Source organism: Camponotus vicinus, unplaced genomic scaffold (genome assembly GCF_025532165.1).
Source record: "Camponotus vicinus isolate PSW18456_S1 unplaced genomic scaffold, iyCamVici1.0 SCAF_2, whole genome shotgun sequence".
Lineage (NCBI taxonomy): Eukaryota > Metazoa > Arthropoda > Insecta > Hymenoptera > Formicidae > Camponotus > Camponotus vicinus.
This window is the reverse complement of record NW_028141956.1, coordinates 25,468,990-25,487,922: the sequence shown is the minus strand read 5'-3', so window position 1 is coordinate 25,487,922 and position 18,933 is coordinate 25,468,990. Positions and strand designations below refer to the sequence as shown.

Genomic DNA, 18,933 nt, shown 5'->3' with positions numbered 1-18,933 from the left:
TGACGTCACTAGTATAATAATAATTCTGTTAGATATAATTTGTCTTTTATCAAGATTTAAAATCTCGTCGAGTATATTCAAACGTTTTGTGTTTTTCCGTTTCACATGTTTCAGAATCTACATATAATTGTACATCTTAATTGATATATAATTTACTGCACGAAAGAGTTTTTAAGGTTTGCTCATTGAAGCTACATACGCAACACTATTTAAATAATTGGAATTCTAGAATTCTGACGCTGCTCGTTAAACCAAGCGTTAACCTTAACCCAATTCTTGTACGATTATGCTAATTCAGCAACATTATTGATGTTTATGATCCATCCATAATTGCCTCATCCTTACAATATAAGGATGAGGCAATTTTGCGATCATAATTCTTAAATACAGCTGAAATCATAAACAAGGCTAATTATTAGCTAGTTGAAGAAGATGGTAAAAACAATCGATTTTATACATCATTTATATTCTATATTCAACGTGAAATTTAACGGTTTTAGTTGCTTGTCCGGTTTAATACATATGTGTGTGTGAGACGCGAGTTAGTTATTAAATTTAAAGTTATTATTAAATCGCTCAAACGCAAACAGACTTTTCTATTTTGACTGCAACAACAACGCATCTTTGCTCGAGAACTAATTTTTTCATCCTGAATGAGCGCACTCATCAAGAGTTATCTACGTTCTTGCGACATCATTACAGCTGATCACGTGTTCGCCCCTCATCGTGTTCATATTGGACGATTGGTCACGTTAGCGATCGCGGTTTTCACCGTGCCTGTGCGTTCAGTTATACTATACATCATCATCGCGACGCATCTCTCATTGTCGGTCCTCGATCGCCGTTACATACGTGCGTGCATATATGTATGCCTTCACACGGCAGGTGCATCGCCAGGTGATTGTCAGTCGAATCACGAACGCGCACGATACTCGCGACATTCTCGTCGCTCAGTCGTCGCTCGAGACGTGCACGTAGCATAGAGAAATGTCGAGGGACGCTGGAAAAGGTATGCGTGTACGGTAGATTTACTGCGTGAAATTTTGTGTCAGTTGGATCTCGAACGCATTTAATATTTTCACATTGTTTGTTCTTTGAATAACCAGTACCGCACCTCGATTCGGCTCGGTCGCGCACTTTAGTCTTCATAATTAATATAATTTTTCCATCGGTTCTCGCTAAACATTAAGTGACGATATTGTGCGAGGTGGTTTTTTTAAGATGATTGGAAATCGTCGTTTTTATCGTCTACAGTTCATTAAAGTTTATTACTCATAAATGTGACTCATAAATGTAACTAAGCAAAATATAAAATAATGAAAAAATTATATGTCATTGTATAATAAATATCTGATAGCTTACTGTAAAAACTATCAAGTGCTAAAATTATAATTATAATTTCATGCTTTTGTTTCTTACGACACTAAGATTTTCCATCTTCTTTTGTTTTAATTTTTAATATTGTTTTGTTTGTAAATTTTGCTTTCTAAAATTAAAAAAAATATATATACTTTTATTATATTATTCGCGTCTTTCTAATAAATCTAAAAAATTAATTTCTAGAAAAATGTGTGTATCAGATTTCGTGTAAATGTCAAGCACGCAAATGTATGTAAATTTTATGATAAATATCAACATTAATTAGTCATAAATAAATTGCGTTATGAAAAAGGAAAGTGAGACCGATGTTTTGAGTGAAACGTTCTTTTAAAATATACATTTGACGCAACATAAGATGTGGGAATTCGGTTCACGTTACCTCTTATAAGCGTTATAGAAAGTATTTCTTGAGTTATCATGCTTCAATAGTGGAGGTAATACAGGTTCTCAAGGACTTGAATGAGATAAATGTTACACATGCAAGCGATCAATAATCAATATTAGCATTGGTATTTGAATATTAGCAAGGTATTCGATTTAACCTGTAACTCTATATGTAAAATAAAATTTATACGTATATTTATATTTATATTACGTAAAATAAAATTTCTTAAACGGAAAAATGAAAACGAGACAATTAATAGAATGGCTCGTAAACAATTTTGATTCGAATTACGTCAATCTACAAAACTCATTTTAGTGAGAGAAAGAGAGCAAATTAATGAAAATTTCCTGACAAATATAACACCATTTGATAAGTTTTAAACAAATAAATTCAACAAGACCTATAATGTTAAAAATCTATCTTCGATATTACTATAGCAACGAATTTTTGAAAGGCCTCTTGAGATATCGATTTTTGTTCGATCAATCTGTTTATGTCGATATCTTAAAAACGATCGGACTCGGACAAAAAACGAAAAAAGTTTTTTTAATGAAATTACTTTGACATGATTTTCAGGTTGAAGCAACCGTATTTTAACGAGATATCGAGGTTAAATTTTTCACATGAATAAATGACATCACTCGGTAGATTTCGAAGAGACAAACCCAATGACCTATAATGTAAAAGATCCGATCTTTTTCGAGGTATCAACGTGAATAAAGTGATTGAACAGAAATCGATACCCTTGAAAAACCACTTTCAAAAATTTGTTACTGTCATAATATCAAAAATCCTTAAAGGTCTAGAACTCTCTTAACATTGTAAATCGTTAGATTCATCTCTTCGAATCTTATCGAGTGATGTTATATTTGTCGGAGGTTCCCATTTAAAAAATTTGCTTTTTTCTTCCCTACAATGAGTTTCATAGATTAGCGTAATTCAATTTAAAAAATTGTCATCTCATTGTCGTATATATATAATATTTAAATTTATAATATAACATAAAAATCTATGAAAATAAATTTTTTATTTTATATATATTTGGAAATATTTTTTATATATGTCGGACGTTTTTTGCGCTTCCAGACACGTAAAACTTATTTTGCATAAAAATAATTATCTTTAATGAAGGAAAATAACTTCGTTTCAAAACTTTTGCTAATTATATGTATACAACGTAATGGTACAATTGATATATATATATATATATATCAATTGTACCATTACGTTGCATACATAATTAGCAAAAGTTTTGAAACGAAGTTATTTTCCTTCATTAAAGATAATTATTTATATATATATATATATATATATGTGTGTGTGTGTGTGTGTGTGTGTGTGTGTGTGTGTGTGTGTGTGTGTGTGTGTGTGTGTGTGTGTGTGTGCGCGCGCGTGTGTGCGTGCGTGTGCGTGTGCATGTATGTGTATCCATATAAGATTAAATGTGTTCGCATGATAAATTTACTAGTTAATTATACGCTTGAAAAAAGGAAGTTATGTACCAAATGTAAAATAAAAAACGGAAACATAAATAGACTATTGATAAAGCATTGTTTTCATAAGATTTTGTGGAAATAATAATTTATTTACAGTATATATAATATGCAATAAAATGATGAAAAATACTTTGGAGCGAACGATAATTTAAAATTCGTTGACACAATGCTGTTTTTATTTAATATCGTAAATTAAAGTTAATCTTGCAATTTACATATAGCGTGTACATGGTTATTTTGTGTGCTTCACATTTCGTCGCGTGACATTTATAACGGACAATAATCTGTAATGTGTAAAAATTATAAATTTCACTCATTAGATTGCTACTAGCAATACTAAAAGTGATGCAAAAGAAGTTATATCTAATTGGGCAGAATATGTAAAAGTTGAGTAGCTAAATATGCTACATATCTTTGGTATAGTTTTTATTTTTATACGCGTACTACATATTATATTTTTCATTTCTTCATTATTACTTTAAAGTGTATATTTGCTATCATGTCTTATCAAAACATGGCATATATGAATTCTGTTCAATTAGATAGTTGGCTGCCCTTTTCATATTTCATCATATGATGAATTATATATGTACATATTAACCATCTAGTATTATAATATAATAATTTATTGTAAAAATACTCTTAAACGACTTATATCAATAATACCTAAGAAAAAATATCATATAATATTGACCTAAGAAAAAATATCATATAATATTGACGGCGTTCACGTAAGTTGATTAGCATGAATCAACATTCAACATTCCAGGTTCTTAGCTAAGTATCATAGAAATGCATCGCGAAAACTCGAAATGTCGTAATTATTAACATATGCTATACCATCATGTGATCTGACGATTATGCACATTTACAAGTTTGAAAATTTTCTTATGTTTATTTAATGTGTTATATAAATCATAACAAATATTTTTTGTTTTAAAACTTATTTTAAAACTTAATGTAAGCGCATATAATATTAATTTATGTTTATATAATCTGATATATTTTTATCAAATTATTAAATTATTGTTTATCAAATTTAATTACTAAATTATCAATTATTAAATATGAAAAGAATAATTATGTACAAAATTTAAATATTGATAATAAATTGAAAATTATATAAATGCTATTGTTGTATTTTAATCATAAATATTATTAAAAAAAGAAATATTAGTAAATAAATAATTATTAGAAAACATGAAATATTAACTAGAGCTAAAAAATAGATTAAGAGATAATCTAATTTAATCTTCCTAGGTAATTCAGAAATTCTTGTAAATTTAAAATTTAACTTTATTTATTACATTCTGTAGTACAAGAATCTCAATGTAATTAATATAATTTTTTAAATATAAGTCTTTACACAACAATACAATTATATAGTAGCACTTTATATATATGTATATATAATGTATTTCATAAATTATTCATAATTTATTCATAATTTAATATATATTGTGTGAATATAATAAATCTTTTTCGGCAAATAGCCTCGTCAATCAAAGATATTCGAATAAGAATTTAAAAAATATTGTTCAAAGATATGTACAATTTCAATCTTGATTATAGATTTTTTGGCAAGCTCTGAGGCCGAGCAGTTATTATCTACTGACACATGCGGTGCCGCATCAGAAAGACTTCAGCGATGGTCGATGGACAAGTCGTACCATCAAGATGACGTATCGTTATCAAAGTCAACTTCTCAGGACAATTCTGCATTGAATCATAACGTACAGATCGGGGAAACCTCGAGTAATCCGGCTACCGTAATAACGCTCTCCTCAATTACCGTAAACGACAATGCAGATAATGACGATCCGCCACCTTACAGCGCAATTGCGCTACCAAATCACGCTGGTTGGCCATATGGACTTTTTTCGTTTGGCAACACGTATTCCACAGACGAGGCGACCTGTAGGGTGCAAATACCATTGACACCTTTCCAAGCATCTTTAATACCGACTACAGACTTCCATTTCCAAGGGATTAATGGTCAACACGCATTGTTACCGATGCCTATAATGCCAGAGCGGTTTTTCAAGTTGCAGTGTGATAGAAATTCTTTTGCACCATACATAGATAATGGGATCGCGGAAAAAACTGATGATAAAAAATCACGAAGTGAGTATCGGTAGTAAAAACTTGTAATTGCTTTATGTTGTACATTTTTTAATTAGAATTTTCTACTAAAAAATTTATCTATATATTTAATTCTGGAATTGCTATTTTACTTATATATAAGATTAATATAGCGTATACTTTTTGAATTTATTTAAAAATTTTTGTTCACATTTTTGAATAAATTAGAATTTAATTTAAAAGAATTTTTTACATGTCAAGAAGAGAGAGAAATGAAAGAAAAATTTTTCTTGGTTAAGAAAAAAAAAGGTGTTAAGTGATTTGTAAAAATTGTACAAAAAAATTATTTATTATTTATTATTTCATTCCAATGCGTGCCTTGAAGTAATTAAATAAATCAGTATCCGCATTTTATTATCTCTTTTTAATATTCGTGAGGAGATCGATATTTTAATTTTAACACGATCATAAATTAATGACTGTAGCAACAATCAGTTCTCAATAACAAGATTGAATTTAAAAATGGTCAAAATTAGTGACCGTCTGTTAAAAATAATTGCGATGGACAAAAGACAAAATTTAAAATTAATAACTTTTAACAGGATACGGCGCTATTCTTGTGGCAGCGGCGGTTATCATCTTTCTTATGGTTCTGTCTCTAATGGTTCGTTTCATCATGGAGAGGAGTTGGTGGCGAAGATAGCTTGTCGATGAAATTAGCAATTCTAAAAATGTTTATTAATAAATCCACAAAAGATCATTTATTAACGAATCTGTGATTAGATTTTAGTACATAACGTAATTTTATTTTTAAAATATAGACATTTTTATATAAGACTTTCATACTAGTTATTTCCAATTAATCTCTTTTCATGAATGACAGAATTTTAGAATATTTATCAATATTAATATTTTGGTTATGTCATGTTTTCAGTGTCAATATACAGAATGCGAAGCATGTGTATATTATATATGAGATAATTTGATAGTCGCATTTAAATTATATTTTATATGTCACAAATAATCACTAATTTATGCATTGACATTTTCTAAATATCGAAAATATCAAATTTCATATTATACATTACATAATTTCATATTATACATTACATAACTTGTTCATTATATTTATACATATATTGGTATAAAAGCATGTAATCAAGGTTATCATAATATTATGCAGACATTAATTGCGATTTTCTTCATCAAGAGATGATACAATCTATTAAAAAAATATGTGAGCGTAATGAAACTCATTTTTATCGATTCTTGATTCTTATTCTGATTGTACTTATTTTTATTTAGATTGCATTACATTTACTGTAAATAATGAAAAATGCATTTTGATATTAATAATTAATAAATAAGAAGACTAATAAGTATATTTTTCTTTCAGAATAAGAATAAGAAAATTTACATTAAAGCGAGGAAAATCTATCAAATGTAAATAGTATATATGTTTTATGATTAATAATATCAATGTTTATATATTTATTCAGCGACTTATATGTATGCAGAATGTCTATAAAAAGATTAGAACTAAATTTATGTAATGTATTAATGGAATCGAAGAAGTAAAAAATTCATATAAACCAATATTCGTAAATGTTTTATTAATGGTTTATAAATTTTCAAAGATCAAGGAGTAAAATTGTTCTTACAACTTTATTAAAATTTTAAATAGTACTAGACGCTGACTGAGAAATAGATAATTCTAAGTTATTGTTTATCTTAACCTATACGACCTTTAATCTAGTCTTTTATCACATGTTTTTGTTTACTAGATTTCATTTAATTTCAACGTCATAATTCTGACGTTTGAGTTGTGATTTGTGTGATTACAGTAAACAACTACGTTTTTTCTGAATTATGCGATACGTATAATAATATGTCTGTGATTTTGTCTAACAAATTATAGGAACAATTTTAATCGCGAATCTTTGAGTGCTTATAATTTTTTAGTAAAATATTTTCGAATATAGATTTATATGAACTTTTTCATTTATATGCAATCTCATCAACACATTATATAAATTTTGACTTGTGCCTTTATGTGTGGACACTCTGCATATTACATTATTAAATATATCATCAAACATCAAGAAGTTATAATGAGAGTTTTAATGATGATATTTGACTTTATTAGGGCATACGCTTTAATTACAATATAGGTCTCTCATACGCGTCAGAATGCTATTATAATTCTAATTATGTTTAACAGTTTTGTTAAACCATGGTTATTCTGATAAACTCAGTTTTAAACCCATATCTGAAACGATGTTCCCCTCAGTATCCCTCGGATCAATTAATAAATAATGCATCGCGAGGGAAATTAAGTAGTTAAGTAATTCACACTGTGTAATGAGACTAGAGTTTTATTTATAAAGAAAATTATATCTATAAGCATATGTATATTATTCGTCTGAAGATAAATGCATATAAATCATATAAATTATATACACATAAATAATTAATTGATATAACTTCACAAGTATTTTTTTCTTCAAACAAATAATTTTATATCAACATAACTTTATATATAAATTAATTCAATCGTAGTTATCGAATATAGAAAATCACATTTTCTTCAAATAAAATTTTTTGTACCACAAAAAATTATGCATTGTATTATGTATTTATCAGTTATTATTATCAAATATATTTATCAATTTATCCGTCTTTATTTATGTAATTTATAAATCTCTAACTAATTAAAATGTCATTTTTTGATGATGTTACGAAGTTCATAATTATTTGTCAAGACTGTTATCTGTTTAACGTAGAAACTTCGACGCTTATTGGTCCGATGGGACGCCGATGACGAAGTAGTGAAAGGAGTAGACAATGTCGTGGTGGAAGAGAAGGTAGCTGAGCAATAAAGTTAAGAAAGGGAAGGGTAAATGGAGGCGCTCATCGTATACTGATTAAAAATACAAACTGGTATCTCTTGAGAATAGGTGATCAGAAAAGTCTGGATATCCCGGGAGATGTGAAAGTTTGTAACTGAAGGTAAATTCTCAAGATGAAGATGGATAAAGCTACTAAGAGCATAAGTAGACTTTTAGTGTAACTAAGTTCTAAACAATAGATATTTTTCTAAGTACCGTGTGCATGTATATATATATATATTCATACATTTTTAGTACATTTTATATTTAAAAAATAAGAAATATTGCAATGCTTCCATAAAATTGCTGGATGTATACTTTGCCAAAACCCTCATTAATCTGAACATTTGCAATTCAAATTTAGATTTTTCTTTTGACCAGCACTTAAATATGCAAAATGATCCTACACGCATCTTCGTACACGTTAAGACGCAAAATTGCACGCACACATAATTTTTATAACGCTTTGAAGTCCGGGTTTCTTGTTGAAAATATATGATAATAAAAGGGCCTCATAAAACAAAAGAGCGAGGTCGATTTTCCTCGGCCAGTGGTTTGTGCAAAAGCCGAAGAGCATCAAAGATGATAGAAGTTTAATGCAGGACGGGAAGCCTCAAGGACGAAAAGGAACGCTGGCTATAAAGCCAGACAAGTTAGCGGCCAGAGTAGCGAGGAAAACGAAGGGTCGGAGGGTTGATGAAAAATACAAAAATCCTCTCCCTTGAAAGGATAAAGGGAATGGCGGCGGGTTCGTGCCAGGAAAACGACACGACGCCAGGACACTCGAGGCCAGCAGGCCCGCGAACGAGGGTAAGGTGTTTGTCAACGGTTGCTGGTAGTTAATTACTTTACATGAAAGGAACTTCCAGCCGTTTCGCCACTCGAGGCAACCTCGGTTCCCGCGTGCCATCAATTCCTCCCTCTTCTCCCCCTTGCATCTCCTTCGTGGACTTAACATCACCCCTCGCGTCCCTCATCCTTCTGTCACCTGTAAGAGTTTACGAGTATCTAATCCACCAGACGGGTCATACTCACTCTGCAAACGAGGCCTCTATACTCTCGTAGCGACTTCGCTAAAGAGGATGATTGCACACGAATATCTGTGTTCAGAACTGTGATGTTTATTACATATTTCCATTTAATTTACATTTAAATAACCAAAACAATGCGTTGAAATTTTAATTTGAGGACTTCAAAATTTTTGAATTTAAGATATAGAAGTTTTAAGTTGTTTTAATCAATTTGCTTTTATAATGTGTATGTACGATAATGATACATTTTTAGATGCATCATATTTCTAACTTTTCGATTTTTAAGAAAGAGACATGGGACATACGAAATTTCTTATTTTTATCATATTGAAACTTTAATGATAAATTCTTTACCTCAATTTTTGTGCATTTAAATTTTCTTCAATGGGATTATTAAAACTAATTGCATAATTAAATTAGAAAACACACACACACACACACACACACACATATATATATATATATATATATATATATATATATATATAATATGTAGAGAAATATACTTCATTCAAATACCCTCAAGTATTTATTTTTGTAATTAAATTTTTTCCAATGGAAAACTACCAAAGTTAATTACATAATTAAAAATTAGAAAATGTATGCACACACAATATATATAATATATAAAGAAATATTTCTCTTTCTCTCTTTTATGCGAATAAATATTTATTCTTTTTTGTGGTTTGAATCATTTGAAAAAAATACCGAATCGATCTTAACATTTTACTAATTTAACAAAGAGACCAAGATGTGAAAAATTAATGTACATATTTTTGAAACAAACAAGTCGAAGAATTTTTGATCCTGAAGGAAAATATAAAAGCAACATTAAAGATAAAAAGTAAAAGAATGAAAGAGTTCTTCTATATGCATTACCGCAATTGTATGCAAGAAGAAAAAGCAGCTCGTCTACTGTATTTAACTGTACTTGCTTTAGCAGGATATTATCTCTTGAAGATTTCATCTTCTTGAATTTACATGTACTTTGTTGGATTACATGCATAGACTCGAGAATGCAGACATATATGCATATTTAAAAACGTATGAATTATTAATTATAAATCAATCATGATTTTTTATTTATTTTTCATAATATAATATCTTCAATTTTCTGTTACTTGCTATCGTCTGTTATCAATATCAAATCGTCACTGAACATTATGCAATACACTTTTACATCGTATGCACCGTAATCGAAGTTATGATATTCCGCAGTTTACAAAAGATTCTTCGCACGATGGTGGCGATATCCGGCACGTCTGCGATGTATATAATTCCACTCGATGTGTGTGCATGCATGCGTATATATTTCGAGCAAAGAGTTTTCGCGATGTTTCTTCCTCACTCTCGTAACAACGCGGAAACAGAAATAGTAGCACAGCGTGTGTGGGCACGATACATCATTCATATATACCCGAATCTCATATCGGTTTCTGATCCTCCGGCTATGATGGCTTTTGAAGGGCCACTTCCCCCTCTCGCATCTCACCCCTGTACTCTCAGCCGCTCTGTTTATTGTTACGTCGCATTTATGCATGAACCCTCGCGATTCTATTGTCACGAACACATGACGGACTACATTGGGCGCGGGAGAGAACGCTTCGTGCTTTCTGAGCGGAAGTCGGTAGCGGCGTGAATGGAGATGGGGTTTATTGGGCCAAAGAGAGAGGGAGGGAAAGAGAGAAAGAGAGAGAGAGAGAGCGGAAATCGATGGCATGGTTCTATCTTGCCGAGAGCGTGTGACCTTCCTACCGTGTGCGGCTCTTGAAAGCCAGATTACCGTTACTCTCGTGTTTTTAATTACACGCTCGTTGCCTAAACGTTTCAGCGGGGTGTTTAACTCGCCCGTTCTTACTTGTAACTCGCGTTTTTAATACCATGAAACTCGCCCTTTGTAACAGACTTTCCAGCAAAAGAGAAATATAAAATTAAACAATATATATCCATAAGGTATCGTCATTTATTTTTATTAAAGATTTTTATTAAAATTAATAATGATAAGATTTTCATTATCAAAAATATAATTTAAAATTTTGTCCCTTTGATAAGTGATTAGAAATATTTCGAGGACGGATCAGCGATACTTGAAAGGCAGGAATAAAATTTCGGTGGAAATGCCATTGTCCAACTATCTAGACTCTATCTCAAGGTCATAATCTCACGAAGGGTAGATCTGAAGGGTGCAAGGTCGGAAACGCGGGTTAGATCAGTGGCGCTCGCGGGGACGGTTAAACGAGGAGGAAGCTCTTCGACGACGTCGTTTCCGGCCAAGTCTGATGCGTCTTGACTCGAATCCCGACGTTATCGCGACAATTGAATGGGTCGAGTCCTCCTTGCTTTGGCACTGTCGCTGCGCGACTATGATAAGACTCAGAAACAGCCTTTAATGGTTTCCCTCGCGATTGCCCGTATCTATATCCTCGATTCAAGCCTGTCGTCTATGCTGCACCGATTCTCGTTTCATCGTCGATGCTCCACCACTTTTATGGGAACACGCATGCAGTACCTCGAGGAGGCGAAGAACCATCGATGATCCCTTCTGCGATGCGACTTTAGATTGTATCACGTTACGAGTGTTTTCTAAATGTGTTATAACAGCGGTCGAAATGTGTATCTTATGTCTTATTAATCTGTATAAAATTTCAAATTATACGGATCTTTATTAAAATCCTTCTTTCGTATTTTCTCAAGTCATCTATCGATCGATCTAATCCGTTTAGGAGCGATTGTAAAAGTTGTCTAGACTAACTCAATTTACGTCTGTTATGATGGAATACTATTCACAGAGTACACAAAAGAAAGTGTCAATATTTGCAAGGGACAATTAAATTTTCTTCCTCTTGCGACTGAGATAATATAAGGAATTACGATATAAATATATAATCCTCTTTGAAATTATTATTTTAAATATCTTTATTAAGCGTATGATGTATAATTGCTTTTCTTTCTCTTTTTTTTTAAGTTTAGTGCATATTTTCCTTAAAAATTCACGTTTATCGGATATAACTTTACTCACAAACGTGTTATACCACCGTGCTTATATCGCCGTCCCATATTGCACGTGATCTGCACAATCGGATTAGAATTCGGTGCAGGAGACCTCGATCGGCAAACTAAGTTAAGCTTAGTATTAGAAGCCAAGCCTCGTTTATTAATTCAAACCGAAGTTAACCGCCTGTGTTTCTCCTCGCGAACTCGAGGAAAAGCGCTGGTGTGCGACGTTACTGGGAAGGGCTACTACATGGTTACACCGAAGTTAATCCTTGCAAACACGATGCTATCATCAATATCGATAACATGTACATAACTCTCTAAAGATCTTAAGTAATTATCGCATTTTTACGTGAGAAATGAAGAAAAATTAATAAAATAAAAAATAAAAAATAACAAAAAAGTAATATAGGATTTTAACTGAAAAAATTTCGCGGTTAATTAAAATATTTAAAAAATTAAATTTTTTTTAAATTAAATATTTGTTGATGTCAATAGAATGGATATTTTTTATCACTTATGAATTTAACCAAATTTAATCATACTCTTTGAGAAGAAATTCCTACGTACTCATTAATTATAGGCGAATAATAAAATTTATGTTTACATTATTGCACTTATAAAAATCTTAATATATTATATTTTCAAATAATTTTTTCTTTTATTATATTTTAATATTAAAGTTGTCACTTTCTGATTATTTGCTTGTACATTTGATAACTTTTATTTGTGTGTGTATGTATATATAAAATTATATATAAAACTGTCATGTTTCGTATGATACATTCGCGAAAATTCAATGATCTCGTGGAAACCATATTTGATGTAATAAAAATCAAGATATTAATATTCTTTTCAATTATTGTACTTATTTTGTCCGAATGTATCTTTTTATTGTATTGTTGACAAAATAATAATTTATTTAATGAATGCATTTACAGAAAATCATAGATACTCTTAGTAATTATTTTGTCAACAATACAATAAAAAGATACGTTCGAACGAAATGATTAAAAAGAGTTTTCCAACGATGCAAAAAGAACGATCAATTCTAAAACGTATCTATAAAACACAGTATGTATAAAAGTTGTTCTCTCGAGATATACGCAGCCGACATGTAGTATTAAATTTTGACTACGCGCGCGACTCGTAGAATTCAAATCCATTCGACTATGTTTTCATCGCGCGATATTTCTTTCGATGGCGTATGCTAGTAATCCCAGTGAAAGAGTTTCCATTCGATCGCACACTTTCTAAACAAGATTCCGCGAGATCATACGCCCAGGGAATACCATCGTCGTCCGGAGTCAACCTCGTTACCGAAACTTCCTCTGACGGACGATGCGACGGGCCAGTGACTGCAGGACGAAGGATTCGCAAGAGTGCAGCCTTAACTCCGTTGATTCGATGGTAGATCGAGGGGAAGTGGGAAAAGCCGAGCCTGCAGGGGTTTGGTTTCCGGAGAGATAGTCCGGAAGAAAAAAAAGCGGAAGGGGAGTTTGCATAGCGGAAGTACCCTCCAATCGATTCATCGAAAAACATCTAACCCTCTTGGGTATCTCCTCGAAATCTTTCACGGGAAGATTTGTAGGGTCCCGAGAACTGTCTCCGCGAAATCGCGACGAGAGCCGGCGGGATATGATGGAGTCGTGCGGAATGCCAGACGCATCGCCAATAGAAAATATCGGCGCGAGGCCACCCCTTCTCCCTTTCACCCTCTCGTCGTCTTGCGCCTACGAATAACACGCGCAGAAAAGAAGGAAATAGGAGAAATGAAATTGTTCCATGCACCCGCAACCGTCCGTCTCGCTCCGCGAATCTCGCTTGCCTTTCGCCGGCGAGTATTGAATATTCAAAACTTTCCTCGCGGAACAAACTTTCGTATCCTCCTTGGCGGGTGTGTGTCGGCAGGGGGGCTCTGGCTAGGTTTCTTCCACGATTTGTGGTTTGCCGCGGCAGTTCGGCGGGGCAATTTTCCCGCTGAGGATTCTCCGATTTTTCAAGGCATCCGCAATCCCTGGCGAAATAACGCAACCAACGTTCCATTTGTGAAAGCGACAGTACTCGCTTGGAAATAACATATATTCAAATTTTCACCGTGCTTTTAGTTTTTAAAAAGTTGTTTTATATATTGTTTGTATATAAATACACACACACATACATACATATATAATATTTATGATTGCAATGTTGAATTGATAAACGTATATTGTGTGTGGTTTGCAATTCGCCGTTCTATTTTACAGCGTTTACATTTTTCACGTAAAAATAGACATTATATTTTTTCCAACGTGGTTATCCGACAATCATAAAAGCTTCAGTGCATCAGTGTCGAACTTTGATCAATTAAACGACGTCGCCTGAAGCGACATTCAAGAAATTCTTTATAATTAGAACAACGTTAATTTCCAATCATAACTTTGTGCGTGTCTTTCATCGAAACTTTGCGTCACCGTCGTCCAAGGAGTCGTGATATTTTTATAATACTTCGCAAATTATTTTCCGGGACCTTTCCCCCTCCTCTCCGATCCATTCCGCCAGGCCGTTATTAGTTAATGGAAAAGGTGGACGCGGAAAAAGGAGGATTCTGCTGCGCTCTGAAATGTGATTAAGTCTTTTTCACGCGGCACGAGAGAGATAATTCTTCCTCTCCCTCTTGGCCCCTTCTCATTTCACTTGGGTCGCAATATTGACCTTTTCCATCTGCTCCAGGCGCAAGACTGATCTAATTATTCCGCGGTTGGGATCGCTAGGATATTGAAAGAGAATATAGCGTGAAAGAGTAAACGTTTAAAGCACAATAATGGCTGACCTAAAGACTAACAATGAACTAAGTAACATCAATTTCGAAAATGACGAAGAGGAAAGATATAGGTAATTTAGGCATAGTTGAGATGTTCAAACGAAATTCTTCTGAGAAATATTGAATAACTTACAAAATATACATCCCTTAAATTACATTGCTTCATTTAAATAAAATTGTACATATTAAATGCAATGAGCGCTATTTATATCACAATTTTTATATACATTTTATACAAGATAGAACTTTCTTTTAACGAAAATTGTATCAATAAATACATTTTTGTGCGTTTATCTCCTTGATATACTCCCTCAATTGAATATTCTTTTTTTAATGCAAAAAGTATTTAAATCGAAAGTTCACGTAATGGAAAATTCTATGTGCTATCTGGAAAAGTAGAAAGCGTCGTATGTATCTGTCGCAAACATCCGTCGCAAGGCAACATTACGAACGTAATGTATCCGATATACATAGCTCTCGATTGATTTCGTTCCACGAATTCACGGCGAAAATCGATTAGCAAACAGTCGAGGAGCATCGAATGTAAGCATATATGCAGGAAATACTAGTGATAATGTAATTTCAGCGCTGTAATAGAGCGACGCGGTATATATATTCGGCATCGTGTTCATCAGAAACGTCAAATGCGTGTCGTCTTTGCACAGACAGCTGCTCGCAATACCGCGAGTGTGCGCCATAATTAAATTGCGTACGTCTCGTACTAACACACGACGCAATTATATCTTCGCGTACCAAGACGAATTAAAATGTCGTCGGTATATAATTCATCTTTAACGTAATAAATTACAAGACGCGGAATTATCTCGTGCGTTTAGATCGAAGGCGAATCCCCCTTCGTCAGCACTCGTGCCAAGGTGATGCGAGTTCACTGCAATTGAATTATACGCGACTCTGGATATTTGAGCACGGCCGTGCGAGACATCAAACGATTTTCGAGCATCAGACGGGCAAGCGATATTATTCGCGGTTCCGGCATTCTCGAGCGAATTGTACGGACTAACGCGAGCATCCGTCCCGTATTCTTGTAGCCGCATTTACATCGTGAAATTTACCTTGCGCTAAGCGAAATGCTGGCCTAAGGCGACGTGTAACGCGCATACTAAGGACCTTGTCGTCGCGCTGTCGTGGGCGTATCAGGGGTCGCAAGGAAGGACTCTTCGTTTGTGTAAAGGGTGCGCAGCATCGCGTACGGGGCCGCGAGTCGGCGTCGCTTACGGATGATATTTGCTCGCATCCGGAGCGATTCGTCACTTAGGAACATATTCCACGCATCAAAGAGACGTCTGCTCTCGCGATGCGTTATGTTAACAAACGGATACAATATGGCGCGTTTACATAAACGCGAGCAATCGGCATGGACCGACCGATGTTTTCGTCTCACCGTCGCCCCAGGTATACTATGTAATTACTCGAGACGCCCACGTGCGCGCCGAGCTCTCTTACTCTCTATCAATCTATCTCCCTCTCGCTTCGATGCGTTTGCAAACTGCTTAATCAACTGCGCTCTGATCGCGCGATGTCGCGACGTTGGGAATATTAGCTTTGCCCAACGGATGTTTTTGTTACATTTACGAGACACGAATGCTGGTACAAATGTAAAAGCTTTAAGTGCTGTTATAATGGTGCTTCTCCAATTGCAATCGAGAAGAAGCGAGTTTTCATTAATTATTTAATATAATTGTAGACTACATGTCCGTGCAAAATGTAACGAAACGATTGATTTTCAAGAATTTGATAATTTATTTGTATGAAAAATTTATTTGATTATTGTATAATAATTTTTTAGATTGAAAGGAGTAGGGTAAGAGAAACAATATAAAATATTTGGTCTTCAAAAATTAATCCATTTAAAATGATTTAATTCAAAATAATTTTTGACTCGAGGTGAAATATTTATATAGATTGCGAATATATTTGTCAGGTTTGTCACAATCCAAATTCTCTTGAAAGCAAGCATTTTAAAACGACGTGATGCTATTATCGTTCACTTCTCAAAATTCAAAATTATGCTTATGACGGACGCACGCTTACTTCGCTCTAAATTCGCGTTACATACATGCTCGTATTGCCCGACAGAAACGTCGAGATTATTTAAACTTCGCCAGCGTGCAGCGGTATGCATATAAGCAGTCGACTCGCAAATTGAGTAGGTCGTGACTTCCGACGAGGCGAAATACGCTTGTCCGGATGAGCGTGCATCCTGGCTGAGCGAACCCCCATCCCTCTCTCGTCTCTTCGTCATACCTCCATCTATCCGTCGTGCCTTTGCCTCGACGAGGCTTCTTCCCAGGCAGTCGAGGCAGCTGGGCGCGAAATACGATAAACTCTCTTCGCGAATCCCCGCGAGTGACGGCGTCGAAAAATATTTACTTCCCGAACGCGCCCATCGGGAGCATACCCGCACCTACTTCCGTAAGCCTTTACCGTACCCACTCATCCCCCGATCTCCCTCGACCGTCTCGCCCTAGCTCTCTCTCCCGAAAAGGTTCCTATCTTTTCGCCTTCCACTCTTCGGTTCAGCAAGAACTCGTTTATTCGCGGGCCTAAGGTATTTACATAAATCAGCCATGCAATCTCTTTTTATATTTCGTGCCAAAGTATGACGCGAATATACACGACGGCATGTATGTGCGTAAATATTGCAGAGTGTATGCAGTCTCTCAAATCTTTTCTCCTTTATACAGCCTGCCGAGTACGTCCTTGCTTTGAATGTTCTAAAACGCGACGATGCATACGTATGTGTTGGTATGTGCAAACATATATGCTAGAGATGCAGTTTTTTGTCATCATTTTTGACAGATAAACGGGTCACCGTGAAATTTCTTTTCTTTTTCTCATATAACGATGGAAATTTATCGCGCCGGGGGTGAATACGAGATACGGCCTGCCGCTTTATCTTTACGCGAGTTTTATATACGAGCGTATTTTATACTCTTTTGAAAGTCCCTTCGTGCAATGACGATGTTGTTCAATGAATTTTGGTAAATCGCCATCATGACCAAAAGCAATGGCATATTTTACACATTTTATTATATTTGACACGCAACAATACATTATATTTCCATTATGATTATTAGTCTTTTAAATAAAAATGTTTTTTTATTAATATCAACATAAATAAAAAAAAATATACAATTCGTAAAATTTAATATATTTAGTATATAATTATATAAAATATTCAGATATATAACATTAACATAATTCGCGGATCTAAAATTACTGGAATCAGACGTTTGATTATATTAATGTTTGTATATAATTAATAACATTTCTCTATATTCATTACATTCTGTATACTACATTAATTCAACCAAGAGATCAAAGAGTATACATAGATTTCTATCAACTGTATCTTTGAAATTGTTTACTTACACACTTTTAACATAAAATTTCTATTGTATGCATCGCCATATAGAATTAAAAATAGATGAAAGATTTAATTATCGTTTGATACATCAAATAACTCCTCTCTGATATTTTTGAAATCACAGTTATTCAACTGTCGGAGTATATCATACAGACTGTGCGAGAGACGAGATGCTTACGGTTAATGAAATCGAGTGTAATAGGGTAAATCGATAACCCGCCTTTGATGTTGCTTTAGGCATTCGCAACACGTTATCAAATGAGTCCCCGGATCGATGTCCGTAGGGATATTAATTAATCAATAAAAGACAAATATAAGCGTGACTGTCATTCAATTATTTTCGGTCTGATTGACCAATGAGGAAAAAATAGGGCGCCATAAAATACGAATAATAATTATAGAGATAATAATATTGTTTTTTTTTGTAACCTTTTCTATATATCATTTCTTATATTCTTCTTTGCACTTGTGATTAATTGCTTCGAA

General features: G+C 33.6%; 1 protein-coding gene and 1 long non-coding RNA gene across 3 annotated transcripts in view; one reads left to right on the top strand and one right to left on the bottom strand.

Moving 5' to 3' along the window:
• The window catches only part of LOC145966968 (uncharacterized), a 36,428-nt gene that overhangs the window by 12,324 nt on the left and 5,171 nt on the right, over positions 1–18,933 (bottom strand). The gene's annotated exons all lie outside the window — the stretch shown is intronic.
• LOC145966967 (uncharacterized) lies at positions 770–8,022 on the top strand. The gene is made up of 3 exons (XM_083091432.1): positions 770–1,009; positions 4,834–5,385; positions 5,946–8,022. The coding sequence occupies exons 1-3, from the start codon at positions 988–990 to the stop codon at positions 6,044–6,046; spliced, it is 675 nt and encodes a 224-aa protein (XP_082947558.1). The 5' UTR covers positions 770–987; the 3' UTR covers positions 6,047–8,022.